Source organism: Thrips palmi, unplaced genomic scaffold, assembly GCF_012932325.1.
Source record: "Thrips palmi isolate BJ-2018 unplaced genomic scaffold, TpBJ-2018v1 HiC_scaffold_3, whole genome shotgun sequence".
NCBI lineage: Eukaryota > Metazoa > Arthropoda > Insecta > Thysanoptera > Thripidae > Thrips > Thrips palmi.
The window spans coordinates 10,214,784-10,226,680 of record NW_023144630.1 but is presented as its reverse complement, the minus strand read 5'-3'; the positions used below and the strand labels follow the sequence as shown (position 1 = coordinate 10,226,680).

The window sequence follows — 11,897 nt, the reverse complement described above, 5'->3', positions numbered from 1 at the left end:
TGTGGAGCGGAATATCGCACTTTGCGGTATTACAATCGCCACCTTCAAGGTCACCAATTAAAAGGTTAGTATTTTGAGGACATGCAAAATTTACCTCAAATAAACAAACTGTATGTTAATGCACCAATTCATTGTTTCAGAACTTGCTAGCAGAGTTCCTGATGTCCACTCCATAGAGACTAAATGCCAAGAGATTGCTGCCAAATCTATTGATGTATTATTGGACAAACCAGTTGTTTACGGGAAGATTGGAGCAGAATTTCAAGAACTTGTCTCTGCCGTCAAAATGCATCTTGACTTGCAAGAGTGGAAAGAGTTTGTAGCTTTTCTGGTTAAACGGTTCTGTGTGTTACTCTCAGCTGAAAAGTTTTGTATGCCATCAGCCTTGCTGCTCACTGAACTTTCTGTTGTTGACAATATTTTATCAACAGTTTCTGATAGAGAGTATCTGTTATTGAAATTAAGTGCCATTGCAAACTGTGATGAGAATGTATGTGATATGTTTTTATGTGAGTTTGTTTTTACATTTGCTGACCAGTTAGTCATTTTTATTTTTCGTTGCCTAAGAAATGCTGATGGAAACCCTCGAAGAGAATCCGCTGTGGACTTTGACAGTGAAACTCGTCAATGTGTCTTTTTTGTTGGTGGCTCAATATTTCATGGCTACAGAATGTTTGGTGCCAGGTATTCAGCAAGCCTTAAATGGAAGAAAATTGTGGAAGTGATTGATAACAAAATTTTAGAAGATGACTTCTATGAAGCACTAGAAAATGACAAGGAATCTGAACAACACAAAGAAGATAGATTGTGGACTGAGCAAAAGAATAGGGGGGGACTCAACTTTGTGAAAGCACCAGTCCAATCTTTCCTTTTGTCAGTACTGAAAATTATGGTTGAGGAGAAGCAACCTGATGGTAGTGTTCCCATTCCAGAAATTCTGAATAAAGTTGTTGTATCTGACCCAAAATTTGAATGGGATAATGCAATTGGTAACTCTCTTAATGAAGATTTATCTTTAACATTAATGATTGGCGTTACCAAGAAACTATTAGGTACTTATGCAAAAGGTGAAATTAAAAGAATTCTAAATACTACAAACCCAAATGGTGCTGTTGTGTCAATTACTTTGCGCCATAAAGTTGCCCCAAAAAAGTAGTGTTCTTATCATTGAGAGAGGATAATTGTCTAGTCTAAATAGACCAAATAATACTTCTAAGAATTTATTGATTGTTTCTTAGTACTTACATTTTTAAGTTTTTGACTATTTATTCTCTCGAGCTTTATACACAATTGGTTTTGTTTGAACATTGTTCCTGTTCTTTGACTTATGTTTATGGTATAATTAAAGACTGATAAATAAACATACAAATGCTAACAATTTATTCAGAGCCCACAATGCGATACAAGTTACAGGCTTTACTGGAAAACACATCATGAAGGCAAAGCACTCTGTTTGCTTGACAACTTTCTTCTTTTAGGCAATGGTTCATTGGAGATAGTCATACACTGAGTGTTAACTTCTGTATTTCCTCTGTAGTTTTTCTTCACTCCCAGAGTACCTTGTACATGGATGGATCGTTGGCTGTGTAGAGCTTGGCTCATGTTGGGGTTGGTACTGCCACCGCCTCTAGAACGCAACTTGCTATAGTATTGTTCAAGAGGGTCCTGACAAAAAACCCTCGCATTGATGAACTTAACTCCTTCATCCAGCAAAAATTTGACTGCACCTTTGAAACCATGAACTGCGATTTTTATACCCTCCAGAGTTTGATAGCTTAGTTGTCGCATACTTGCAGGATCTTGTTCTTCTTCATTTTCCATGTCTTCCCACTGATCATGTTCTACAACATCATTGAGGTCATCAGCTTGAGCACTTTCATCCATCGTTTTGTTTGCATTCGCAGCAGCTTCAGCATCTTCTTTCCACTCTTGCAGGTAAAGAAGAAACTCGTCTAACTTGTCAAATCTTGGGTCCTCTTTAGAACAGTATGGGGCCAAATTAGGATTTCTTTTTCTCTTTCCTTGTTTTGAGTGAGCTCCATTCAACATGTCAAAAAATCCATTCACCTTTCTTATGAAAATAATCGTTTCTTCCATGTTTTCCCATTTCAAGTTTTCTAAAAGCTGAGCTACAGTTGCACTTAACACTTCTGCTGCATACTTGACCTTCATTTTTGAATATCCATTCAAAAACACATTTTGTGCATTAAGTTTGTATGCAAGCCTCAATGTTTTGTCCTTTTGATGGTGGTAAAGCCTGACTATTGAAGCCCACAAAATCTTCTGACCATTTTTGGCAAGTCTCCTTCTGAGCATCATTTTTCCAGTTCTTTTGTTTAAGTAACGTTTGTTGCTGGATGTGGCAAAACAGTTTCTTATAGTTTTGATAAGATGAGGGGGATCAGCTATAAAATACAAAATTCTAACATTGTTTTTCCCCTTGTTAATGACAGATCTTGGTGCACACTTATTTATTGTGTCATAAATAATATCAGAGTCCATAGAATAAGGCTTGTTCATTTTTATGAAAGCTCGGTTCACTGAGCTACCATCACTGGTGTATGCAATGATAGCCACACCTGCCCTTTCACACTTTCCAATAACGTCCCAAGACCAGCGATACAGCTGCTCTTTTGTTAGAGTATCAACTCCGTAAGTGGCAATTACTTCTTTCACATTTGAACTCACGCCTTTGATAAGAAATGTCAAAAGTTTGGAAGCAATGGGTGGGCGAGCTGGTGCAGCCTCTGGGTCTTTCAGGAAAGCTTCTAAGGCACTAAATTCTGTCTGAACATCACCCATTGATGCATATCCAATTAATCTGCCGGTTGCGCTTTCATAGACAAGGTTCTTACTTATATATATTTCATCCGCCATGATGACATGGTAACGCTGATAAAGCTCCATACCTTCCAGTTTCTTGGCAACGGACTCTAACACTTCATAATGGATTCCATCCTTTACTGGTTTGAAGTGGGTGTAGTCAAAGAGAGTTCGGCGACAGGGTAGAGTAATCATCCCACTTTCATAGATTGCACCATACGCAGCTGGAGATTTATGATAAATGCTCAGCGCAAATCTTATCATAGTGGGATGCCATCTCCTCGCTCTTGGTGATCTAGCTGACAGAGCGCCAAGTTGCTGCTCAATAAACAAAGCCTGCTGCGGTGTTAATTGTCCCTCTTCAACAAGTTTGTCAACATCCAATTTTTCTCAGATAGATTGGAGGTCACTTGAGACAGTATTGTCAATATGAACACCTTCCTTTTCTATTAATTTTCTGATTTTCATTCTCTCAATTGTACGCTTGGCATTGTGGATTTCCTTGCGTTGCTCCTCCAGTTTTTGCAGCTTTTGAGGTTCACTCAGGAAAATATTTGGCGTGTTTGGATGGATCACTTCTTTTTTCACCATAGTCAATTTGCGACCAAGTATTCCAACCATTTTAGAACATTCACCATATCTTCTTTTTCGGCGGCTCACTAAAGTCTCACACTTCTTGGACCTGAATGTTTCTGAATAACGACACTCCTTGTAAGGATTCAAGTCAATCACACCACTATTAGAACACAAAGGCCACACTTCTTTATATTCACCACTGTCCACACCTGCACAGATTTCAAATTCTCTAACTAAATTTATGACCTGCACAGCCCAGTCAACAAATGATGGAACAGTGTCACTACTCAAAGCCGTACTTTTTGGCACTTTCTTGATGAAGCTGTCTACTGAATATGGCTTACAATGTACCTCAAGAGTAAATGTCCCATCATAACTAAAGGTTAGCTGCTTTTGAGTAACCTTGTGTGAGGATCTTGACAAAAATAAAATTAACAGTTCCTTTTGACCCGGAATGCTGATGCAATTTTCATAGAGGAACAGATCCAATTTAGTTTTAAGTTCCTGGATTATAGCTGGATCTAGTACTTCACTCTAAAAAGACCAAATAAAAATAAAATTAAAATTTTTACGCTAAAAAACAAGTAAGAATAATAAACACGACAAGACTTACTGTGATTGGTGTTGGGACATGGTCTGAAACTGGGATCCTGTCTTCAGAAACTGACATGTTTGAGCTTTCATCAGTGTCTGAGAATTGCATCCTAGTGTCCGAATTAGCAACTGATGTAGTAGAATCCAGTGATGGAGACGGACTTGGACATGGACTTGGTAAGGGGGTGCTCAGTAAACTGTCCTCAGTTCCTCAAGAAAGTAATTCATCCTGAAAGAAAAAAAAAGAGAGAATAATACTTTTTCTTGCAATAATTTTCCAAACTAACTCTATGAGTTATATGTTTACTTACAGACTCAAACAAAAAAGATTCAGAAGTAGAACTACCTCCAGGAGAAAGAACGGAAGGTATTGAACTTGGACCAGGGGAACTTAAAGGAACGGCAAAATTGGGATCAGGCGAATCAGCAGGTAGAACAGGAACCGAACCGGACTTCTGCAATAAATGATTACATCACATCGTTACCCAAAACGTTAATGAGTGTAATTAGAACTGCATAGGTTAAGACAACGTTTCGGATCCTTACAGACATAGACTCTTCCAATTTCCGCCGCTTGGCAGCTTTAATTTCTTCGTTCCGGTCATGGTCCTTGCTTCTTTTGAACCTCTTTGACCGTGCCTTGATGATAGGCATGATTAATAAAACCCAGTAAACCCAGTACAATAGTGAAAATGATTGTTGTTTACATCGCAAGCGCGGCAGCGGTGTGAGGTGGAGGGGCAGGCGGGGAGGCGGCGGGGGGCCGCCACCAGCGCGCTCCCGCGGCGGCGCAGCGAACTAAAACGCCCGGCGGTCCTCGGCAACGCGGAGTATCGAAATGACGGGGGATAGAGACGAAGCTGGGGTCATTTCCGGCGAATGTGAGGTCATCTAGCCCATCTGTGAACCTTTCCGAGCAGATAGAGACCAAAATCGACGCGATAGCAGCAGTAGGTGCGGAGGAGTATCGTTGAAAAGATCCGCGTGCAGCGTTTTTGGCCCTATGGTTTCCAGTCCACTACAGTTATAGTCTCATGGTCTCAGCAAGACCTTTTCAATGAGGGGTCGGAAAGGGGGTCCAGGAGCCCGACTTCGTCTATTAGTCACATCAGGATCTTGAAAAAAGGGGGTCGACCGACTGAAAATTTTTACTTAAGTTTTGGATAGGTCTTGGCAAGACCTCTTCAACGAGGGGTCGGAAGGGGGGTCCAGGAGCCCGCCTTCATGAGTTATGGGAAAAAGGAGCCCGCCTTCATGAGTTATGGGAAAAAGTGCGATGGACTCGTTTTGCGCTCCTGCTGTGCCTCTTTTGCAAGGAGTTGCAGTAGCATGGCAAATATGTGTATTTTCGGAATGAGGGCGAAGAGACAAATGAAACGGGCATATTCTAAGGACAGTTGGAGTAAAAAGTGTAAGGACTATTGCATATTGTGAATAGAAGGGCGGGCCTAAGTCACGATGGTACATCGATAACTTTGCTTTACCCGCTCACGGTGTGCGTGATGCGAGCGGGCCGAAGGCCCGGGCCTTCGACTGGCCAAGTTGGGTCTGATGCGAGGGCCGAAGGCCCGAGAAAAGGCCGCCGGCAGGCCAAGCTGGGCCGGCCCCCTGTCGAACCGGGTTGCCGGCGCAGCGAAGCGGAGCTGGCAACTCGGTTCGACGGAAGGGCGGGCCCTAGCTTGTTATAACTGTCGAATTTAAATTTTGGCGGGTGGCACATCGACCACATTGGTACCACTGCCATTGGTTGGTAGCCACCGCTGAGCCACCCTCCTATCAAATATCCAGTCAAATAAGTACGGATATGAGGCACGATTTAAAGCCCTGCAAAATAACATGGTGTCACTGCGCGCACGATTTGAGTCAAATTTTTAACTTCTTTTCGAATCACACTAAAAATTTCGTCTTGATACGCACACATACAGCACTTATCTGTGTACGAAGTACACACATACTCGTCTGTACTCAGAACGGACAGGTTATCTGAACGGCCAAATGCATCTGAAACCATAAAATTGCCCACGAAATGGATCTCTGGCTTCATATTTTGCTTTGAGACGGCTCAAGGTACTTGGTCTCAGTAGTACTATCGTCGTTTGATTGCAGTTGAAAGAAGTTGTAACAGAAATGTCAACACGAAATGTTATGAGGAATTTTGTCCTCAACATCACATTGTTTTGTGCGAATGAATTTTTCGTACAAATTACGTGCGAAGAACAGCACACAATTTTCTATTTTAGTGCAAAGTAGAGTACAAATGTGTACGACGAATTCAGTTGCACAAAAACTGTGTTGTCTCGACAACATTTGTACGAAAACATTTACGGCGCAGATATCATCCCTGACCTTGATTCGACATAATTATGTTAAACCTGATGAACTTTTAAAATTCCACGTTCAGTTGTCATCTGCCTGCACAGGTTAAAGTGAAGCGTAGTATGACGCCTTTCGTGAAGCGCACAGTCTGTATACCACAAACATAACTGTCTACTTAGTACACACTTACAAACGCGTGCTTGGCAAGTGCACACTCACCAACGCATGCATGGCGACGTATTACTCCATGCAAAGCAAAGGTATTTGTAAGTGTCTCCTTGCCAAGCAGCCAAGTATGTACTTGACCAAGAATGCATTAATAAGTGTGTACTTGAAAGCATGCATTTTTAACTATGTACTAAGTAGACAGTTAGGTTGCTAGTGTCCGCCCTTCTTGAGGCGTGCAAGATCTCATCCTCTTCTTTCCTCCAATCTAAATGCACGGGGGGATAATCTTAAGCGTAGTTGGGCGCTTGAATGACGCGTGCAACTACGCTGTAGTCTTACCAGAGTGAAACCCTAGAATCAAATATTCACTGCCGAAAACGTCTGACATCTCATCACAACTGCAGTAGGCGGTCGTTTCCGATTATTTCTGTCTTCTGATATTTTTCTTCACACTGCAGGTCCAAGACGCCTCCGAACATCCTATCTGCCGGTCCGTGATCCAGTATTGAAGCGGAACCGGAAACCGGAAGTGGAGGCTGCGAGTCACCAGGTGAGCCCAAGCCAAGCCAGTCCGACATCGGCGCGACCGGACCATCATTCGTAACTTCCGTTTTTCATCCTCCAGCCTTCAATCTCCAACGTTGGCGACGCTGTCCCGGAGCACCGTTCGCAGCCCGACGTAGACCAAGTATCCAGCCGGTTCCGCCAAGGCGTGGTCTACTGCAATCCACCGTCGTGTCTCGCAGTGTGAGGGATCCGGTCGTTCAACCTGTCCGTCGGTGATCTTCACGTAAACAGGACTGACAGGTAAGTGACACCGCATCTACAGTTTGCATCTGTTCTCACGGTAAATGCTCTTCACAAGCTCGAAACGTTATAAGGTGTTTCGAGCAATTGTAGGGTTCAAATTTTCCATTGTTAGAGGAAAGTCCCAAACAAGTACGTAACTAAATCTGGTCAAAAATTTGTCTGAGCCTCCCGTACCTACCAAATACGGAACATCTGTATTTTTGGCCCGTCCCGTTAGGTTAGGTTATTTTCCGTAACCGTTTTCATGCGTTCACATGGACCAGGTACGGACCTCGCTTATTTTGTCAAAGTAATGAAGAAGAAGATCACCGCTAGTTCCTGCATTGTTATCTCAAATGTTGTAATGAACTCATTTCGAATGCCACAAATGCGATACTTGAAAGCAATTATACATTTTAGCCTTTTGATCACTTGCTTATTCTGTGACACTTATCACATCAGAAAAATCTGTGAATTGTTACGAAGTAAAATGAAACCGGCATGCACTGCAAAGCCAGTGGTAAGTTTGCTTGCCACAGATTCGGCAAGCCGTTTTGAATGCCAAAATTTGGCAAGCTTTGGTCGGAAATCTTCATAAGCTGGCCAAATTTTGGCAAGCTGGGTGATATTTCCCGGCCAAGCTTGCCAAATTTTGGCATTCAAAACGGCTTGCCAAATCTGTGGCAAGCAAACTTACCACCGGCTTTGCAGTGTGACGAGTGCACGTCAAAAACGTCCCCTTGGAAGTCAGGGTATTTTCTCTAACCCGAGGGAGTTAGGACGAAACCAAGGGATTCCTCTGAAATCGATTCCAATGCACTCTCTTAAAATTGAGTAAACGAGGGGTCTCGGAATTGGATTTCGAGGATTTCTTTTGGAATTTCATGCTGGGGACGTGAACTTAAAAGTGAGGTTTAAGAGTTTCGGCCGCGCTTGTTTTCACCCTTAGTTTTCACTCTTTCGGTACCCTTTTTTGCTTTTCTTGCTTTGACTACTGAACAGTATCAAATTGTTATCCCGGAAACGATTCTAATCTCTCATTGCTTAACTTCTGACAGATCAAAGGCGCGAGGCGTAGCGACATTTCAAGCACCTTCCTTGGAGAATCACAAAACTCCAAGGGAGTCCCATGGATTCACGCAAAGTTCGCTAAATTTCAAGAGGACTCCTTGGAATTAGTGCCAATTCCAAGAGACTCCCTTTGTTTTGCTCGTTCATTTTGGATTCCAAAGGGACGTTTTAACGGTGTGATGTCCAGGCTTCGTTATACTTTCTACAAGTCTCGACATACTTGCGACAAACCCTGTTGTTCTTTTTACCACAGTTTTCGGTACTTTCGTAGCACTCTCAGCCTCGTATTGACTTTTTATCTCTTGTTACAAGATTCTTTGTGCAAACGTAATATTTAGCTATGCACTATTTTGTTCATTGTATAATGTATTTAGTCCATTAAACCTGACTTTTTGTCATGTGCAATGTACTTTTCCATTTCAAAGTGATCTATTGACAATTTTATCCTTGAAATGATCAATATTGTGCATAGTTAAAAAGAAATCAGTACGTTTTACGTTTGCTCAAAAGACGTTACAAGCAAGAGAGAAAAATATCATATAAGGCTGAGAGTGTTACTACTCACCGTTCTTCTTCTAGTTTTGTTAACGTTAGACAAACTGTGCCCATCACTCTACCAAAAATGTCCTGTCAATGCCGTGAATTTATTACCAGTTTTCACTGTGTGGGTCAATTCACAGCGTTTACTGTGATCTGCTCACGGAATTCACTGTGATCTTGTTCACGGTGTTCACTGTAATCTGGTCCACAGTAAACACTGTGAGTTTGACGCCGCTGAGCACCGAAGTGCTGCAAATCAGGCTCCAATTCACGGCGTTTACTGTGGCCAGATCACAGTGAACACTGTAACCAAGATCACAGTGAACGCCGTGAACTAGTTCACAGCAAACGCCGTGAATTGCATAACAGCAAACATTGGTAATAAATTAACGGCGTTGACAGGACATTTTTGGCCCGTCCCGTTTATTTTTCGTAAAAAAAAAAAATGACGTAGGGACGGGCATATAGTATGATCCCTGCTGTGCGTGCGTCCGTCCGTCCGTCCGAGGACTTCCCGTGGTCCGATCTTGACCAAATTTGGTATGCAGCCTCCTTGGGTGACCCTAAGAACCGCCCGGTGGCAGCAAATCCGATCCGAGCTCCGGGGGCGCTGCTGCAGGTGCATCATGGTCTACATTGGGTCGAGGAGGATTTCGGCTACGGATACTGCTAGGTCATGTAGGGGTCTTTTTGGAATCGGGGCGACGAAACAAAACCAACCGTGCCAGTTTCAAGCGAATCGGAGAAGTTTGGACCCGGGTTCAAATCCCAGTAGGGTATATATTGGGCATTCTTTTTATTCAAATTTTTACATGGTTCTCGTGCCGGCAGGAACGGATCGCAAACACGAGAACCATGTTCCCGTACCGGCGGGAAAGCCATTTCACCAAGGTAAATTCACAAAAAAACGTCCTCGTACTTTTGTGAATTTACCTTGGTGAAGTGGCGTTCCCGCCGGTACGAGAACATGGTTCTCGTGTTTGCGATCAGCACGAGAACATGGTTCTCGTGCCAAATATGGCATCGCTTTTTTGATCAGAGTTACCCCATCTTTTCTAGAGGTTTTGAACGAAAAAAGCTCGCGACGAGAACCATGTTCTCGTATCGGCATTTGGGCTTTTATCGTGCGAGAACCATGTTCTCGCACCGGTGTAAAGAGGCTGAGTCCATTTTTTTTGTTGAGTTCTAATTTTATCATCATTCCTTTACCACCAATTGTGGCCTTTCAGCCGGTACGAGAACATGGTTCTCGTACGGCAAAGGCTCAGATGCCGACACGAGAACATAATTCTCGTATAGGAGATTTTTGGCGCATGGTGTTTGGGTGGTCATACCAAGTCCGAATATCCATGTGCAATGTGGTTGCGACGTACGGTTCGGTAGTTAGCACCTTCGGCATCTAGGCTTTTCCACCAACATTGTCTTCGGCGCGAAGGTGTTAAACATAGGCGAAATTTGCACATTCCCTGATGAACGGGACGGGCCAAAGTTGCCAATGTATATCGCTACTTTTCCTGTTATTTGTAGAGTGCATCGATTTCTGGTGAATGCATCTCCCACACGAGGCCTTGCATTCATTTTCTTGTAAAGGCTTTATTTTCTTTCTAAGTGATGACCAACTATTTCTGTGTCTCAGGGACTCCTCATTCCCAAACTCAAAATGGGTCACGTCTGTCGAGTGTGCGGCAAGAAGAATGAGTCCGCGTCCAAGCTGGTTGTGCACCTGCGGACCCACACGGGGGAGAAGCCTTTTGAGTGCACGGTTTGCAACAAGAAGTTCAGCCAACGTAGCCAGCTCAAACCGCACCTCCGAATCCACACAGGAGAGAAGCCCTTCGAGTGCACGGTTTGCAACAAGAAGTTCAACCAAGGTGGCGACCTCAGAAAGCATCTCCGGACCCACTTAGGAGACAAGCCCTTTGAGTGCACGGTCTGCAACAAGAAGTTCACCAGAAGTGACAGCCTCAGAGTGCATCTCCGAACTCACACAGGAGACAAGCCCTTTGAGTGCACGGCCTGCAACAGGAAGTTCATCCATGGTGGCGACCTCAGAGTGCATCTCCGGACCCACACTGGGGACAAGCCCTTTAAGTGCACGGTCTGCAACAAGAAGTTCTCCAGAAGTGGCAGCCTCAGAAAGCATCTCCGGACCCACACAGGAGAAAGGCCCTTTGAGTGCACGGTTTGCAACAAGAAGTTCATCGAAAGTGGCAAGCTCAGAGTACACCTCCGGACCCACACAGGAGACAAGCCTTTTGAGTGCGCGGTCTGCAATAAGAGGTTCCTCCATGGTGGCAATCTCAGAGTGCATCTCCGGATCCACACAGGAGACAAGCCCTTTGAGTGCACGGTTTGCAGCAAGAGGTTCTGCCAAAACTCTCATCTGAAAAAGCATCTGCGAACCCACACTGAAGGAAACGGTTTGAACATGTAGTTGGCTAATGGAAGTTAAGTCAAGATGACAGCAGTCTCAGTCTTAACTGCGCACTCTCTTTTAGGAGAAATGGCAGGCTGTATTTTTCCGGAAGACGATTACTGGGCGGCAGGCCGAAGTGTACCGGTTGAGACTGTTCATGAGGCGCATAACTAAGATATTTAGTCCGAATTTGTTTAATGTAGGGAAACTATCCGTGTCTCGATCTAATGTCATTTACGAGCTTATAGTTTTTTCTCATTGTTAGAAGTAAAGTGGGAAGTCATTTAAAACAATAGGACTGGGCACAGGAAGTCTTAGGCTCTCATTTGAAAATGATTTTATTTCCGATTCGAATACATGACAATATGTGAATTTGACTTTCCGTCTCTGAAATATGACTCGTTTGTTTTAAGCACGCTTTCGTTGATCTTTGGAAGATGGCATGGATTGATTGATTCTGGTAAACGATTCATAAGTTTTCTCTCAATTTGACTCTGTTGCACGTTTAATGATGTTACTTGTATGCACTACTGTTTTTGCCTCTATATTGAATAAAAAAAAGTATTATTGACGTGTCCATTTTTTAGTTAAAGCTACTGTTATA

At 43.3% G+C, this 11,897-nt stretch overlaps 2 protein-coding genes across 16 annotated transcripts in view; both read left to right on the top strand.

The window, feature by feature from the left end:
• LOC117648017 (gastrula zinc finger protein XlCGF57.1-like) overlaps positions 1–11,897 on the top strand; it is a 35,509-nt gene that overhangs the window by 10,874 nt on the left and 12,738 nt on the right. For 3 of the 15 annotated variants that reach the window (XM_034390139.1, XM_034390131.1, XM_034390138.1), the window contains 2 exons: positions 6,936–7,027; positions 7,103–7,284. The gene's annotated coding sequence lies outside the window, so the exon portion shown is untranslated. The other 12 variants (XM_034390142.1, XM_034390144.1, XM_034390140.1 and 9 more) reach the window with 12 other exon arrangements.
• On the top strand, positions 8,575–11,864 carry LOC117648020 (gastrula zinc finger protein XlCGF17.1-like). The gene is made up of 2 exons (XM_034390156.1): positions 8,575–8,596; positions 10,514–11,864. The coding sequence occupies exon 2, from the start codon at positions 10,538–10,540 to the stop codon at positions 11,309–11,311; it is 774 nt and encodes a 257-aa protein (XP_034246047.1). The 5' UTR covers positions 8,575–8,596; positions 10,514–10,537; the 3' UTR covers positions 11,312–11,864.